Genomic DNA, 17,564 nt, shown 5'->3' with positions numbered 1-17,564 from the left:
AGAGATAGCCGGCGATAATATGATTATCGCTGAGCACGGCCAGCGATAATCGGCCGTTGTAAATCTGCCCCACAATAACTCAACCAACGCGCACTCCCACTCGTCTTTGCTGTCATCCATCCATTCATCCATCCACTGACTCACACCTGCATTCACCCTCTGACACAACCGCAATAAAACACACTCACATTCAACAACCTATGCAGGATAAAGTAAAAGAATGCAGGTAAACAATAAAACGTGCCCGGCGGGCATCGGCCGTGTCTTTCGTGATCCCAATATATTTCGGATGATTATTTCTGTATGTTTTATATGTTGTGTCTTGTCTCCATCCCCCCCCCCCCCCCCCCCCCCCCCCCCCCGGCGTGGGTCTGCGGGGTGCGCTGACGCAGCCCTGTGGTGAGGCGTCACAATGGTGTGAGTGAGGGCAGCATCTTCACAACAAGCACTGGCACCGCAAACCTTTCACCGCTCTCTGCTCCTCTGTGTGTGTTTGAGTTTGTGGAGGGGGGACGGGGGTGGGGGCTCTCACCCCTTCTCCGAGGGCCCAGGAGCTACTTTCCCGGGGCCCCTTCCCAGGGGTCCCAGGGCCTCCTTCCCGGGGCCCTTCCCAGGGGCTCCTTCTCAGGGACTCAAAGGGCCCCTTTCAGGGGCTGAGGAGGGCCCCCAGGCGGCGCCGGATGAGGGGGGGGGGGGGGGGGCTGCTCTGCCAGTAATTAAGCCCAGAGACCGCTCTGAATAAACAGCCCCACAGGAGGTCTTTGTGCCTGGAGGTGGCAGCCTGCCCCGAGGCGCTTCACTTCGAGACACGTGGACCTACGACCCACCGTGTGTGCAGGAGGCCCCGGGCCCCGTGTGTGCAGGAGGCCCCGGGCCCCGTGTGTGCAGGAGGGCCCCGGGTGTGCAGGAGGGCCCGGGCCCCGTGTGAGCAGGAGGGCCCTGGACCCTGAGTGTGCAGGAGGGCCCTGGGCCCCGTGTGTGCAGGAGGGCCCTGGACCCTGAGTGTGCAGGAGGGCCCCGGGCCCCGTGTGTGCAGGAGGGCCCCGGGTGTGCAGGAGGGCCCGGGCCCCGTGTGAGCAGGAGGGCCCTGGACCCTGAGTGTGCAGGAGGGCCCCGGGCCCCGTGTGTGCAGGAGGGCCCCGGGTGTGCAGGAGGGCCCGGGCCCCGTGTGTGCAGGAGGGCCCTGGACCCGGAGTGTCCAGGAGGGCCCCGGGCCCCGTATGTCCAGGAGGGCCCCGGGCCCCGTATGTGCAGGAGGGCCCTGGGCCCCGTGTGTGCAGGAGGGCCCTGGGCCCCGGGTGTGCAGGAGGGCCCGGGCCCCGTGTGTGCAGGAGGGCCCTGGACCCGGAGTGTCCAGGAGGGCCCCGGGCCCCGTATGTGCAGGAGGGCCCTGGGCCCCGTGTGTGCAGGAGGGCCCTGGGCCCCGTGTGTGCAGGAGGGCCCTGGACCCTGAGTGTGCAGGAGGGCCCTGGACCCCGTGTGAGCAGGAGGGCCCTGGACCCTGAGTGTGCAGGAGGGCCCCGGGCCCCGTGTGTGCAGGAGGGCCCCGGGTGTGCAGGAGGGCCCGGGCCCCGTGTGTGCAGGAGGGCCCTGGACCCGGAGTGTCCAGGAGGGCCCCGGGCCCCGTATGTGCAGGAGGGCCCTGGGCCCCGTGTGTGCAGGAGGGCCCTGGGCCCCGTGTGTGCAGGAGGGCCCTGGACCCTGTGTGTGCAGGAAGGCCCTGTACATACAGGGGTTCTGGACCCTGTGGGCCCGATTCACAGAACTAACTTAAGACAAAATCCTAAACTTACTACTTTTGGTATTCACAGAAGTTAGGACTTTGTCTTAAGTTTGCCTTAAGACAAACTTAAGACAAACTTAAGACAAAATCCTAACTTCTGTGAATTCCAAAAGTAGTAAGTTTAGGATTTTGTCTTAAGTTAATTCTGTGAATCGGCCCCATTGTGTGCAGGGCACCGCAGACCCCTGCATACAGGAAAGCCCTGTACATGTGCAGGGCACCGCAGACCCCTGCATGCAGGAGAGGCCTGTACATACAGGTGGCCCTATCAATCAATCAATCAAGGCATTTGTAAAGCGCACTACTCACCAGTGAGGGTCTCAAGGCGCTAAGGGGTGGGGAAGCTGTTACTGTTCAAAAAGCCAGGTTGAGGAGTCTTCTGAAGGTCGTAGACGGATGGGGAGGGTGTTCCATGTCTTGGCGGCAAGGTAGGAGAATGATCTGCCGTCGGCGGTCACTCTTCGGGTGCAGAGGACAGTGGCGAAGGCGAGGTCAGCGGGGCGGAGCGGTCCGGCTGGGGTATCGAAGCTGAGTCATTTGTTGAGGTATGCTGGTCCGGTGTTGTGGAGTGCCTTGTGTGCGTGGGTGAGGAGCTTGAAGGTTATCCTCTTGTTGACCGGGAGCCAGTGCAGGTCTCTCAGGTGGGGTGTGATGTGGCTGCGGCGAGGGATGTCGAGGATCAGGCATGCAGAGGTGTTCTGGATGCGTTGGAGCCGTTTCAGGAGTGTGGCCAAGGCTCCTGTGTAGACGGAGTTTCCTCAGTCCAGTCTTCTGCTGAAGAGGGCCTAGGTGACCGTCCTTCTCGTTTCGGTGGGGATCCACTTGTAGATCCTGCGGAGCATGTGGAGGGTGTTGAAGCAGGAGGAGGATACAGCATTGTCCTGCTTTGTCATGGAGAGGGAGGAGTAGAGGAAGAATCCTAGGTTGCGTGCGTGGTCGGTGGGAGTTGGAGCTGTTCCTAGTGCGGTCGGCCACCAGGAGTCGTCCCAGGCCGAGGGGGTGGATCCGAGGATGAGGACCTCCATCTTGTCCAAGTTCATCTTCAGTCGGCTGTTTCTCATCCAGTCATCAATGGCCTTCATTCCTTCGTGGAGGTTGGTTTTGGCGGTGTGGGGGTCCTTGGTGAGGGAAAGGAACAGCTGTGTGTCGTCGGCGTAGGAGATTATGTTGAGGTCGGGCGATGTTGGCGAGCGTTGCCATGTAGGTGTTGAACAGCGTTGGGCTGAGGGATGAGCCCTGGGGTACGCTGCAGATTATCTCGGTGGCTTCGGAGCAGAAGGGAGGAGGTGGGCGCTCGGTCTTTCTACCGGAGAGGAAGGAGGTGATCCAGTCCAGGGCCTTCTCTTGGATCCCGGCATCGTCGCAGTGTGCGGTGGCAGACCGTGTCGAAGGCGGCTGACAGGTCTAGGAGGATGAAGGCCGCGGTTTCTCCATTGTCCAGTAGGGCCCTGGTGTCGTCGGTGGCGGCGATGAGGGCAGTTCGTGCTGTGGCTGCTGTAGAACCCGGACTGAGACGGGTCCAGGATGCTGTTCTCTCTGAGGAAGCTGGTTAATTGTTTGTTGACGGCCTTCTCGATGACCTTCACTGGGAAGGGAAGCAAGGAGATGGGTCGGAAGTTCTTGAGGTCCTTGGGGTCCGCCTTGGGTTTCTTGAGTAAGGCGTTGATCTCGCCGTGCTTCCAGCTCTCCGAGAAGGCTACTGTCTCGAAGGAGATGCTGATGGCTTTCCGGAGATGGGGTGCGATGGTGGTGCTGGCTTTGTTGAAGATGTGGTGTGGGCAAGGGTCTGACGGAGATCCGGGGTGGATGGTGTTCATGATCTTGATGGTGCCGTCGTCATTGATGTTGGTCCAGGAGAGCAGGCGTTTGGTGCGGGTGGTGGTCGTGGGGGCAGAGGTCTCGGTGGTTGCCGGGGCGGTCGTGGCGTTGAAGCATGGATGTCTGCGATCTTGCGGTGGAAGAAGCTGGCCAGCCTGTAGCACAGATCTTGCGAAGGTGGGATGTCGTTGGTGTTGGAGTTGGGGTTGGAGAGTTCCTTCATGATGTTGAAGAGCTCTTTGCAGTTGTGTGCGTTGTTGTCTAGGCGGTCTTTGATGGAGGCCCTTTTGGCGGGTCTGATGAGGTGGTGGTGTCTGCAGGTGGCATTTTTGTGGGCTGTGTAGCTTTCCAGTGTTCATTCATGGATCCAGTTCTTCTCTAGCTTTCGGCTGGTTTGTTTGGAGGCCTGGAGGTCTTCAGTGAACCAGCTGGCTTTCTTTCTGGTGTGGCTGTTGAAATGTTTCTTGAGCGGGGCATGGTTGTTGGCGCAGTCGATGATCCACTGTCAGGTTGCTGGCGGCGGCGTCGGGGTCGGTCGGGTCTGTGGATGGGCTCTGGGTGAAGGTGGAGGTTAGCTGGTCTTCGGGACTTTGCTCCAGGAGTGGCGAGGCATCTGTTGGGTGCGGTGGTGCGTGGTGGGTTTCCGAAGAGTAAGGTGAATGCAACGGTGGTCGGTCCAGTGGAGTTCAGTGGTGTGGTTGAAGACGACGTAGGAGCTTGCGGAGAAGATGGGGTCGAGCGTGTGGCCGGAGGAGTGGGTGGGTGTTGTGACGAGTTGTCTGCGTCCGAGGTTGGCGAGGTTGTCGATCAGGGTGGAAGAGTTGGTGTCATTGTTGTTCTCACGGTGGAAGTTCAGGTCCTCGAGGAGGATGTAGTCCGTGGAGGTGAGGGCGTGTGAGCTGACAAAATCGGCGATGGAGTCGCTGAACTGTGGTCGGGGTCCGGGTGTTCTGTAGACGAGTGTTCCTCTGAGGGTGGTGTTGGGGGTCGGTGTGGATCTGGAAGCGCGGTTGTTCGGCGGTGCTGAGGGTGTCGTTGGTGTTTGTCAAGACTTTGAGATTGCTCCTGTAGATGATGGCGATTTCTCCTCCTACTTCATTGGTGCGATCCTTGCAGGTGATCTTGTAGCCTTCCGGGATGGCTATGGCGATGTCGGGTGCCGAGGAGGGGTTCAGCCAGGTCTCCGTCAGGAAGGCAACGTCTGGGGTTGTTGAGTGGAGTAGGTCTCAGAGTTCTACGGCCTGTTTGTGGGTGGAGCGGGTGTTGAGGAGGATGCATCTGAGGTAGTTGGGTTCTTTACAGGTCCGTGGTTTGGCGGGGCGGATGCTGGAGAATCTGCAGTTCTGGCAGGTGAAAGGTCCATGGGTGCGCTTCGAGGCGGCCAGGAAGAAGGAGTGTGATCGTCCGGTGTTGAGTGCATGGAGGGGGCTGGGATCGTAGCGGTGACGGGAGTCTTGGCGGTAACGGGGGCCAGGGGTCCTGCCGCTGGGCGCGGTCGGGCACAGACCGGCCTTCCTTAGGCACGCCTTCGGCGCGCCAGCGGTGCTGCCACTGCGCGGCCTCCATATAAGAGGAGTTGGGAGGGAGGAGCAGCTGGGAGGCGGGAGCAGGGCGGCGAGTGGGAGAGCAGGGGGTCGGGCCGCAGGGATGTAGCGGCTAGAAGCATGGGAAGGAGCGGGTGAGGACAGCGGGGGGAGCAGAAGGTAAGTGGGGCACACGACAAACAAGGGAAGAAAAAAGAAGTTAGGCAGGAACAAGCAAAAACCAAATACAGACAAGCAAACCAAGCAGCCAATAAGCAGGCAGTGCAGCAAAAGTAACAGCGGAGCACCTAGGCGGTGCAGCGGCGTGGGGAGCGACCTGCCTGCGAGCAAGGTCAGAGGTCGCTTCTTTCACCGCTGCGCAGCCTCCATATAAGGGTAGTTGGGAGGGAGGAGCAGCTGGGAGGCAGGAGTGGGGCGGCGAGTGGTAAAGTAGGGGGGCGGGGCCGCAGGGATGTAGCAGTTAGAAGCATGGAAAGGAGCTGGTTAGGACAGCAGGGGGAGCACAGGCCCTAGACCCTGTGTATGTGCAGGGTACCGCCGACCCCTGTGTGCAGGAGAGCCCTGTACACACAGGAGGCCCTAGACCCTGTGTATGTGCAGGGCAGCCCAGATCTCTGCGTGCAGGAGAGCCCTGTACGCACAGGAGGCCCTAGACCCTGTGTATGTGCAGGGTACCGCAGACCCCTGCGTGCAGGAGAGCCCTGTACATACAGGAGGCCCTAGAACCTGTGCATGTGCAGGGCACCGCACACCCCTGCATACAGGAGAGCCCTGTACATACAGGAGCCTCTAGACCCTGGGTATGTGCAGGGTACCTTAGACCCCTGCATACCGGAGAGCCCTGTTCATGTGCAGGGCACCGCAGACCCCTGCATGCAGGGGAGGCCTGTACATGTGCAGGGCACCGCAGACTCCTGCGTGCAGGAGAGCCCTGTACATGTGCAGGGCACCGCAAACCCTGCATACAGGAGAGCCCTATATGTAAGGAGACCCGAGAACCTGTGTATGTGGAAGGTTATACCCTGAGTGTGTGCAGGGTACCTTAGACCCCTGCATACAGGAGAGCCCTGTACATACAGGAGGCCCCAGACCCTGTGTAAGTGCAGGGTACCTTAGACCCCTGCATACCGGAAGGCCCTGTACATACAGGAGGCCCTAGACCATGTATAAGTGTGGGGTACCTTAGACCCCTGCATACAGGAGAGCCCTGTACATACAGGAGGCCCTGGACCCTGTGTAAGTGCAGGGTACCTTAGACCCCTGCATACCGGAGAGCCCTGTACATGTGCAGGGTACCGCAGACCCCTGCATGCAGGAGAGGCCTGTACATGTGCAGGGTACCGCAGACCCCTGCATGCAGGAGAGGCCTGTACATGTGCAGGGCACCGCAGACCCCTGCGTGCAGGGGAGCCCTGTACATGTGCAGGGCACCGTAGACCCTTGCATGCAGGAGAGCCCTGTACATGTGCACGGCACAGCAAATCCTGCATACAGGAGAGCCCTATATGTAAGGAGACCCGAGAACCTGTGTATGTGGAAGGTTATACCCTGTGTGTGTGCAGGGTACCTTAGAGCCCTGTATACAGGAGAGCCCTGTAGATACAGGAGGCCCTAGACCCTGTGTAAGTGGAGGATACCGCAGACGCCTGCATACAGGCAAGCCCTGTACATACAGGAGTCCCTGGACCCTCTGTATGTGCAAGGTACCATAGTCCCCTGCATACAAGAGAGCCCTGTACATACAGGAGCCCCTAGACCCTGTCTATGTGCAGGGTACCTTAGACCCCTGTATACAGGAGAGCCCTGTACATACAGGAGGCCCTAGACCCTGTGTAAGTGTGGGGTACCTTAGACCCCTGCATACAGGATAGCCCTGTACATACAGGAGGCCCTAGACCCTGTGTAAGTGCAGGATACCTTAGACCCCTGCCTACCGGAGAGCCCTGTACATACAGGAGGCCCTAGACCCTGTATAAGTGTGGGATACCTTAGACCCCTGCATACAGGAGAGCCCTGTACATACAGGAGGCCCTAGATCCTGTGTAAGTGCAGGGTACCTTAGACCCCTGCATAACAGGAAAGCCCTGTAAATACAGGAGGCCCTAGACCCTGTGTAAGTACAGGGTACATTAGACCCCTGCATACAGGAGAGCCCTGAACATACATGAGGCCATACACCCTGGGTAAGTGCAGGGTACCTTAGACCACTGCAGACAGGAGAGCCCTATACATACAGGAGGCCCCAGACCCTGTGTATGTGCAGGGTACCTTAGACCCCTGCTTACAGGAGAGCCCTGTACATACATGAGGCCATAGACCCTGTGTAAGTGCAGGGTACCTTAGACCCCTGCATACAGGAGAGCCCTGTACGTACAGGAGGCCCCAGACCCTGTGTATGTGCAGGGTACCACAGACCCCTGCACGCAGGAGAGCCCTGTGTAAGTGCAGGGCACCGTAGACCCCTGCATGCAGGACAGCCCTGTACATGTGCAGGTCACCGCAGACCCTGCATACAGGAGGCCTATATGTAAGGTGACCCGAAAACCTGTGTATGTGAAAGGTTATACCCTGTGTGTGTGCAGGGTACCTTAGACCACTGCATACAGGAGAGCCCTGTTCATTCCCGAGGCCCTGGACCCTGTGTATGTGCAGAATACCTTAGACCCCTGCACACAGGAGAGCCCTGTACACACCGGAGGCCCTGGACCCTGTGTGTGTGCAGGGTACCTTAGACCTCTGCACACAGGAGAGCCCTGTACGTACCGGAAGCCCTGGACCCTGTGTATGTGCAGGGTATCTTAGACCCCTGCACACAGGAGAGCCCTGTACGTACCGGAAGCCCTGGACCCTGTGTATGTGCGGGTACCTTAGACCCCTGCACACAGGAGAGCCCTGTACGTACCAGAGGCCCTGGACCCTGTGTATGTGCAGGGTACCTTAGTACCCCTGCACACAGGAGAGCCCTGGACCCTGTGTATGTGCAGGGTATCTTAGACCTCTGCACACAGGAGAGCCCTGTACACACCGAAGGCCCTGGACCCTGTATATGTGCAGGGTACCTTAGACCTCTGCACACAGGAGAGCCCTGTATGTACCGGAAGCCCTGGACCCTGTGTATGTGCAGGGTACCTTAGACCCCTGCACACAGGAGAGCCCTGTATGTACCGGAAGCCCTGGACCCTGTGTATGTGCAGGGTACCTTAGACCCCTGCACACAGGAGAGCCCTGTATGTACCGGAAGCCCTGGACCCTGTGTATGTGCAGGGTATCTTAGACCTCTGCACACAGGAGAGCCCTGTACACACCGAAGGCCCTGGACCCTGTATATGTGCAGGGTACCTTAGACCTCTGCACACAGGAGAGCCCTGTACGTACCGGAAGCCCTGGACCCTGTGTATGTGCAGGGTACCTTAGACCCCTGCACACAGGAGAGCCCTGTACGTACCGGAAGCCCTGGACCCTGTGTATGTGCAGGGTGCCTTAGACCACTGCACACAGGAGAGCCCTGTACGTAACGGAAGCCCTGGACCCTGTGTATGTCTAGGGTACCTTAGACCCCTGCACACAGGAGAGCCCTGTACGTACCGTAGGCCCTGGACCCTGTGTATGTGCAGGGTACCTTAGACCTCTGCACACAGGAGAGCCCTGTACACACCGAAGGCCCTGGACCCTGTATATGTGCAGGGTACCTTAGACCTCTGCACAGAGGAGAGCCCTATACGTACCGGAAGCCCTGGACCCTGTGTATGTGCAGGGTACCTTCGACCCCTGCACACAGGAGAGCCCTGTACGTACCGGAAGCCCTGGACCCTGTGTATGTGCAGGGTACCTTAGACCCCTGCACACAGGAGAGCCCTGTACGTACCGGAAGCCCTGGACCCTGTGTATGTGCAGGGTACCTTAGACCCCTGCACACAGGAGAGCCCTGTACGTACCGGAAGCCCTGGGCCCTGTGTATGTGCATGGTACCTTAGACCCCTGCACACAGGAGAGCCCTGTCCACACAGGAGGCCCTGGACCCTGTGTATGTGCAGGGTACCTTAGACCCCTGCACACAGGAGAGCCCTGTCCACACAGGAGGCCCTGGACCCTGTGTATGTGCAGGGTACCTTAGACCTCTGCACACAGGAGAGCCCTGTCCACACAGGAGGCCCTGGACCCTGTGTATGTGCAGGGTACCTTAGACCTCTGCACACAGGAGAGCTGTAATGATTCTACAATCCAATAAAGTTAATCCAGAGTTATTGATTAAGGAAGTTCCAATATACCTCAGCCTGCCAACTCAGCTGTAGTTCGTCCAACTGCTTTCTCTTGAATAAAGCATTCCCCAGAAGCAGTCTTCAGAACACCACTATGTCATTTGGAATATAATACGTTCAGCATTCGACATTGATGCTTACAATGGCCTAAAGGAGAGCATATTACACATCTTCCTCCTTATAACAAAACAAAAGAATATTTTACAAAAACAACTAAAGGAATGAAATCGCTAACTAAGTCACAATGGAAGTAACACATATTTTTTAAACATAGTCTTAAAGTTAGATGGCTTAAAGTAAAGCATAATAGAGAACTTTGTCACAAGAAGAGTGACGCTTATTGTAAAACATAGTCTTGTAAATACTTTGGCTTAGTACGTTTCCTCATGTTTCTTGCCTTGCCATGAATTTTTATAGGTAACGATTCCTCACCATTACCCTCTTGGAAATTGTCGGAGAAACGTTCGGAATCTTGGCAACTCTATTTAAATTCCATACCCTGTGATCTTCCGTTATGATGGCATTTTTAAAAACTTGCATTACTCTCATTGGCAGAAGATACTTGGATCCCAGGGTGGTTGCTCCTTCACGAGGATTTCTTATCCTAACTAAGTCACCTACGTTAATGGTTGCCTCTTTTACTGCTTTCCTTACATCGAAATACCTTTTGTTTTCAGACATTCTTTTCATTTCTTTTTTTAATTTCTCCTGGTTCAACATGCTTCAAGTCGGCGATCTGTTAAGGATCCATGAGCGACTCAACATAGTATATGGCTTTCTTTTCAGAAGCAGTTCAAAAGGGGTTCTGCCACTCATGGAATGTGGAGATAGTCTGTATGTTTTAACTTTGTTCTAAACTTCAGTTTGCCAACACTTTGAATCGTTTCTTTAAGTACTCTGTTGAACCTTTCAACAACACCATTCGTTTCAGGGTGATTTAAGGCAGATTTCTTGTGGATAATCCCTCGTATCAGATAAGTACTTGTCCATTTCCTTTGATATGAATTGACCCCCATTATCTGATAACAAGGTGTTAGGGAACCCTTCTCACAAATATATCTTCAAAGAATTTTATAACATCTCTAGTCTCCACAGAGTTAGTAATTTTGACTTCTGGTCACCTAGAGTAGAAATCAATGAGCACTATGATGTATCTGTCTGTGCTGGTCTGCTCTATAGGACCTAGGATGTCAATGGCAACTTCTTCCCAACCCAATTTTGGAAGTTCCCTCAAAGTCATGGGTTGAACTCTTGGTTTGAGAACTTTGTCACATTTGTTACATTCAACACATTCACTCACAGACCTTTCTATCAAGATGTCCATCCCCGGCCACCAGTGTGTCTGTCTTAAAATGTCCGTGGTTTTAGAAATACCTGGGAGGCTCTCATGAGCACATTCAATTAATTGGTTCCTTAAGGTAGTTGGAGGAATCAGTCTGCTTCCCCTCAAGTGAATGTCATTCTGACAAGATAATTCATCTTTTACTCGATGGAATCCAGATAAAGTATCATTTGTTTAATCACATGTTTTCGAACTGCTCTTGATATAGGTTAAGACGGACTGTAGAGTTTCATCTTTTGATGTTCACTGATCCACAAATCTTCTTTTATTATGCAATCCTTGACATGGCAGACGGCCTATTCATCGAGTTCATTGAAACTCTCTTCTTCTATTTCATCTTCAGTGTTCTCTTTTGAGACCAAACGATGAGCACAGTCAGCTATATTGTTTTTAGAACCTGGAACGGATTCTACATGAAAGTTGAATTCTTGAAGGGCAACAACCCATTGTCGTATTCTGGAGGATATGTTGTCTAAGCCTTTCTTCTCAAAGATTTCTTATGATCTGTTCTGATTGTAAAACTGTTTCCCCATAAGAACTTGTAACGTTTCCTCACTGTCCAGAACACTCCCAGGGCTTCTTTTTCTATAACAGAATATTTGGCTTCTGCACCTCGCAAACATCTGGATAAAAATAAAATGGTGGCTTGCACTACATCGAGTTCTTGTATCATAACTGCACCTAGACCTGTTGCACTAGCATCTGTCATGACAACCACATCTCGATTGGGGTCAGAGCTATTCCAAGAAGAAGCTTCGGAAAGTTGTCTCTTAATGAGTTTGAACTCACCATCATATTGAGTATTCCAAGCGAAAGCAACACCTTTCTTTAGTAATTGACACATATTATGCGTTTTGCTGGCAGAATTAGGTATGAACTTAGTATAATACTCTGACATCCCAAGAAATTTCACAAATTCATATAATATAATAAGTTCAGCATTCCCCATTGATACTTACAATGACTTAAAGTGGATAGCTGAAAGGATAGCATATTACAAGAGCCCTGTACAGACAGGAGGCCCTAGACCCTGTGTATGTGCAGGGTACCGCAGACCTTGCATACAGGAGAGCCCTGAATGTACAGAACCCCCCTAGTACCTGTCTCTCTATGTGAAAAGAACCTCCAACCTTGCCACTGTGCAGGTATCCGTACATCCCTGTATATACAGGAGCCGCAGAAACTGTGTATGTGCAAGGTACCGCAGACACTGTATGTACATGAGCCCGAGAACCTGTGTATGTGCAACGTACCGCAGACACTGTATGTACAGGAGGCCCTAGACCCTGTGTATGTGCAGGGTACCGCAGACACTGTATGTACATGAGCCCGAGAACCTGTGTATGTGCAACGTACCACAGACACTGTATGTACCCTGTGTATGTGCATGGTACCACAGACCCTGCATACAGGAGAGCCCTAGACCCTGTGTATGTGCAGGGTACCGCAGACACTGTATGTACATGAGCCTGAGAACCTGTGTATGTGCAACGTACCGCAGACACTGTATGTACAGGAGGCCCTAGACCCTGTGTATGTGCAGGGTACCTCCAGACACTGTATGTACAGGAGGCCCTATACCCTGTGTATGTGCAGGGTACCACAGACCCTGTGTACAGGAGAGCCCTATTTGTAAGGAGATCCAAGAACCTGTGCATGTGGAAGGTTATACCCTGTGTGTGTGCCGGGTACCTTAGTCCCCTGTATACAGGAGAACCCTGTATTTACTGAGGCTCCAGAACCTTTGTGTGTGGAGGGTACCTCTATACCATGTATACGTGCAGGTTTTCCATAGACCCCCATATAGACAGGAGGCGCTAGAACCTGTATATGTGACGGGTGCTCTTCAGCCCTGTAAATGTGCAGGGACCCGTAGACCCCTGTATACAAGAGACCCGTGTATGTATGGTAGGCACTAGAACCTGTGTATGTGAGGTGATCCCGCAACCCCGTGAGTGTGCTTGATCCCATAGATCCCCTGTATGTACAGTAGGCCCCAAACCCTATGTGTGTGGAGGTTACCCTCTACCCTGTATAAGTGCAGGGTGCTGCAGACCCCTGAATGTACAGGAGGCCCCAGAACCTGTGTCTGTGAAGGGTCCCCCTCTACCCTGCACGGACACGAGCCTGAGAACGAACCTGTGTCTGTGAAGGGTACCCCTCTACCCTGCACGGACACGAGCCCGAGAACGAACCTGTATCTGTGAAGGGTACCCCTCTACCCTGCACGGACACGAGCCCGAGAACGAACCTGTGTCTGTGAAGGGAACCCCTCTACCCGGCATAGACACGAGCCCGAGAACGAACCTGTGTCTGTGAAGGGTACCCCACTACCCTGCACGGACACGAGCCCGAGAATAAACCTGTGTATGCGAAGGGTACCCCGCTACCCTGCACGGACACGAGCCAGTGAACCTGTGTATGTGAAGAGCACCCCTCTACCCTGCACGGACACAAGCCTAAGAACGAACCTATGTCTGTGAAGAGTACCCCGCTACCCTGCACGAACACGAGCTCGAGAATGAACTATGTATGTGAAGGGTACCCATCTACCCTGCACGGATACAAGCCTGTGAACGAAACTGTGTCTGTGAAGGGTACCCCTCTACCCTGCACGGACACGAGCCTGTGAACGAAACTGTGTCTGTGAAGGGTACCCCTCTACCCTGCACGGACGGTATGTAACCATTACAACGAAACTTTTACAACGGACTACTTTTACAACGCAACTTTCACAACGCAGGAACCATTACAACGAACTACCATTACAACGCATTTTTTTACAACGCAATACTTTTACAACGCAATACCTTTACAAAGTAAGTATTGGTAAGTATATTATTATAGTAAAAATGTTATAAGTTTGGGTTTTTGGGTAAAGGGGTATTTTTAGGGTTCAGGGTCAGTTTTGGGTTTTTGGGTAAAGGGGTATGTTTAGGGTTCAGGGTCAGTTTTGGGTTTTTGGGTAAAGGGGTATTTTTAGGGTTCAGGGTCAGTTTTGGGTTTTTGGGTAAAGGGGTATTTTTAGGGTTCAGGGTCAGTTTTGGGTTTTTGGGTAAAGGGGTATTTTTAGGGTTCAGGGTCAGTTGTAAAGGGGTATTTTTAGGGTTCAGGGTCAGTTTTGGGTTTTTGGGTAAAGGGGTATTTTTAGGGTTCAGGGTTAGTTTTGGGTTTTTGGGTAAAGGGGTATTTTTAGGGTTCAGTGTCAGTTTTGGGTTTTTGGGTAAAGGGGTATTTTTAGGGTTCAGGGTCAGATTTGGGTTTTTGGGTAAAGGGGTATTTTTAGGGTTCAGGGTCAGTTTTGGGTTTTTGGGTAAAGGGGTATTTTTAGGGTTCAGGGTCAGTTTTGGGTTTTTGGGTAAAGGGGTATTTTTAGGGTTCAGGGTCAGATTTGGGTTTTTGGGTAAAGGGGTATTTTTAGGGTTCAGGGTCAGTTTTGGGTTTTTGGGTAAAGGGGTATTTTTAGGGTTCAGGGTCAGTTTTGGGTTTTGGGGTAAAGGGGTATTTTTAGGGTTCAGGGTCAGTTTTGGGGTTTTGGGTAAAGGGGTATTTTTAGGGTTCAGGGTCAGTTTTGGGGTTTTGGGTAAAGGGGTATTTTTAGGGTTCAGGGTCAGTTTTGGGTTTTTGGGTAAAGGGGTATTTTTAGGGTTCAGGGCTAAGTTTTGGGTTTTTGGGTAAAGGGGTATTTTTAGGGTTCAGGGTCAGGTTTGGGTTTTGGGGTACATGGATACAGTGTAAAAATAAATTAAAAATAATATTAAATTAAAATAAATTATATTAATTTTAATTAATTATATTTTAAAAAAAATATTATATAATTACCAATACAAGGATACAGGGTACAAATACAATAAAAATAATATTAAATTAAAATAAATGATATTAAATATAATTAATTACATTAAAAAAATATTATATACTTACCAATACTTACGTTGTAAAAGTATTGCGTTGTAAAAGTATTGCGTTGTAAAAAAATGCGTTGTAATGGTAGTTCGCTGTAATGGTTCCTGCGTTGTAAAAATTACGTTGTAAAGGTATGCGTTGTTAAAGTATGCGTGGTAACGTCATACATCCTGCACTGACAGGAGCCCGAGAACGAACCTGTGTCTGTGAAGGGTACCCCTCTACCCTGCACGGACACAAGCCCGAGAACGAACCTGTGTCTGTGGAGGGTACCCCTCTACCCTGCACGGACACGAGCCTGTGAACGAAAATGTGTCTGTGAAGGGTACCCCTCTGCCCTGTATGGACACGAGCCAGTGAACCCGTGTATGTGAAGAGCACCCCTCTACCCTGCACGGACACAAGCCTAAGAACGAACCTATGTCTGTGAAGAGTACCCCGCTACCCTGCACGAACACGAGCTCGAGAATGAACTATGTATGTGAAGGGTACCCATCTACCCTGCACGGATACAAGCCTGTGAACGAAACTGTGTCTGTGAAGGGTACCCCTCTGCCCTGCACGGACACGAGCCTGAGAATGAACCTGTGTATGTGAAGGGTAGGGTACCCCTCTACCCTGCACGGACACGAGCCCGAGAATGAACCTGTGTATGTGAAGGGTCCCCTCTACCCTGCACATACACGAGCCCGAGAACGAAACTGTGTCTGTGAAGGGTACCCCTCTACCCTGCATGAACATGAGCCAGTGAACCTGTATCTGTGAAGGGTACCCCTCTACCCTGCACAGTCACGAGCCCGAGAACGAACCTGTGTCTGTGAAGGGTACCCCTCTGCCCTGCATAGACACGAGCCCGAGAACCTGTGTATGTGAAGGGTACCCCTCTACCCTGCACAGTCACGAGCCCGAGAACGAACCTGTGTCTGTGAAGGGACCCCTCTACCCTACACGGACAATAGCCAGAGAATGAACCTGTGTATGTGAAGGGCACCCCTCTACCCTCCACGGCCATGAGGTTCTGGTGTGAAGGACATCAAACCTGGGCTTCTATTGGAGTTCTCTAGGGCATATTATCAAGACCCTTATCGCTGCTTTATCGCCAGTTTCCTACCTAAGCTGCAATAATGTATCGCCCGTTCTTGATAATATGACCTATTATGTTTCATGTAAAACTAAGAAAAACGATTAATTATTTATTTCTATGACTTCAGCAATGTCAAGTATTGTGATGTTATAAGGGTTAAGGTCATCACTTTGTAGGAAGACTGAGGGCCAAAGGTCGTATGATGTCACTTCTTGTAATGTCATTAAATCAAAGATGTGTGATGTCATTTCCGCTACCTCTGGCATTTTGTTGAATGGATGTCCACGTGTCACTCTATGGCTTGCAGTCTGACTTCAGAATTGTTCTAAATTGTGCCCCCATTGGCCCACCCAAATGCACCCGTGGCCCCCCCCAGATAAACATTCATGGAACCGTGCCTGACCCACCTCCTACCCTCCCTGCCCCACCCTCTCTCCACCCTCCACCGTTGTACCCACCCTCTCTCCACCCTCCACCGTTGTACCCACCCTCTCTACCCGCACCACACCCACCTTTCTACCATCCCTGCCCCACCCCCACCACAATCTCTGCTGTTCATCCCCCCCCCCCCCAGTCCCCAGCGCCCCTCCCCCAGTCGCTGCAGCGTTTCTAGGCGCTTGAACCCTCCTAACCCCGTGTCTGTCTGTCTGTCTTTCCTCCAGGGTGACATGGGAGCCCTCGGACCCGCCGGCGCCCCCGGACCCAAAGGTGTAAAGGTGAGTGGGGATGACCCGCCGTGACGTCACTGTGGGCGCTGCCCGCCTCGCAGCGCTTGGCACAGAAACTGTTACATTTTTGTTGATGCTTTTTCACTGAAAAGACCCGGTCTGGTTGTAACTTTATTTAAAAGGGATATTTATGAGAAACATATGTGGTTGATACTTTCTCATTGAAAAACACAATGAAATTCATTGATAACCCCCTCTCTCTTCCGTCCTTCTCTGTATCATTTTTAAACCGTTTTTTGACGTAGCTTGTCTTTACCTCCACCCCCCATACATCTGATCACAGTTAACGCCACCCTCTCACCCAAACCGTGCGCCTAACCTTTGACCCCCCACCCACCGACCCAGCTCTTTCATCAAAGTCAATCAATCACTGCATTTCTAAAGCGCGCTACATACCCGTGAGGGTCTCAAGGCGCTGGGGCGGGGGTGGGGGGGGGAGGGGCTGCTACTGGTCGAAGAGCCCGGTCTTGAGGAGTCTTCTGAAGGCCGCAGGTCCTGGGTCTGTCGTACATCGGTCGGGAGAGTGTTCCAGGTCTTGGCGGCGAGGTAGGAGAAGGATCTGCCGCCGGCGGTGGTTTTCCGGATACGGGGAACCGTGGCGAGGGCGAGGTTGGCTGAGCAGAGGCTTCGGGTGGGGGTGTGGAAGCTGAGTCGGTTGTTGAGGTAGGTGGGTCCGGTGTTGTGTAGGGCTTTGTGTGCGTGGGTGAGGAGCTTGAAGGTGATCCTCTTGTTGATGGAGATCCAGTGAAGGGCTCTCAGGTGGGGTGTGATGTGGCTACGTCGGGGGACGTTGAGGATCAGTCGTGCCGAGGCGTTCTGGATTCGTTGCAGTCGTCTAAGGAGCTTGGTTGTTGCTCCTGAGTAGAGGGCGTTCCCGTAGTCGAGTCTGCTGGTGACGAGAGCCTGGTGACGGTTTTTCTCGTGTCAAGAGGGATCCATTTGAAGATCCTGCGGAGCATTGGGGAGTGTTGAAGCAGGACGCGGAGACGGCGTTGACCTGCCTGGTCATGGAGAGGGCGGAGTCAAGGATGACCCCCAGGTTGCGTGCGTGGTCTGTGGGTTCTGGGGCTGTGCCTAGCGATGTGGGCCACCAAGAGTCT

At 53.3% G+C, this 17,564-nt stretch overlaps 1 protein-coding gene across 1 annotated transcript in view; it reads left to right on the top strand.

Annotated features, from left to right (window-relative positions):
• COL27A1 (collagen type XXVII alpha 1 chain) overlaps positions 1-17,564 on the top strand; it is a 1,232,768-nt gene that overhangs the window by 532,706 nt on the left and 682,498 nt on the right. Inside the window, exon 15 of the mRNA XM_078646681.1 lies at positions 16,399-16,452. Within this exon, the coding sequence (XP_078502807.1) occupies positions 16,399-16,452 (54 nt within the window). The remainder of the gene's footprint in view (positions 1-16,398; positions 16,453-17,564) is intronic.

The sequence above is a fragment of the Lissotriton helveticus genome, chromosome 5_2, assembly GCF_964261635.1.
Source record: "Lissotriton helveticus chromosome 5_2, aLisHel1.1, whole genome shotgun sequence".
NCBI lineage: Eukaryota > Metazoa > Chordata > Amphibia > Caudata > Salamandridae > Lissotriton > Lissotriton helveticus.
Note: the sequence above shows the minus strand (reverse complement) of the source record. Positions and strands in the feature narration are given on the sequence as shown.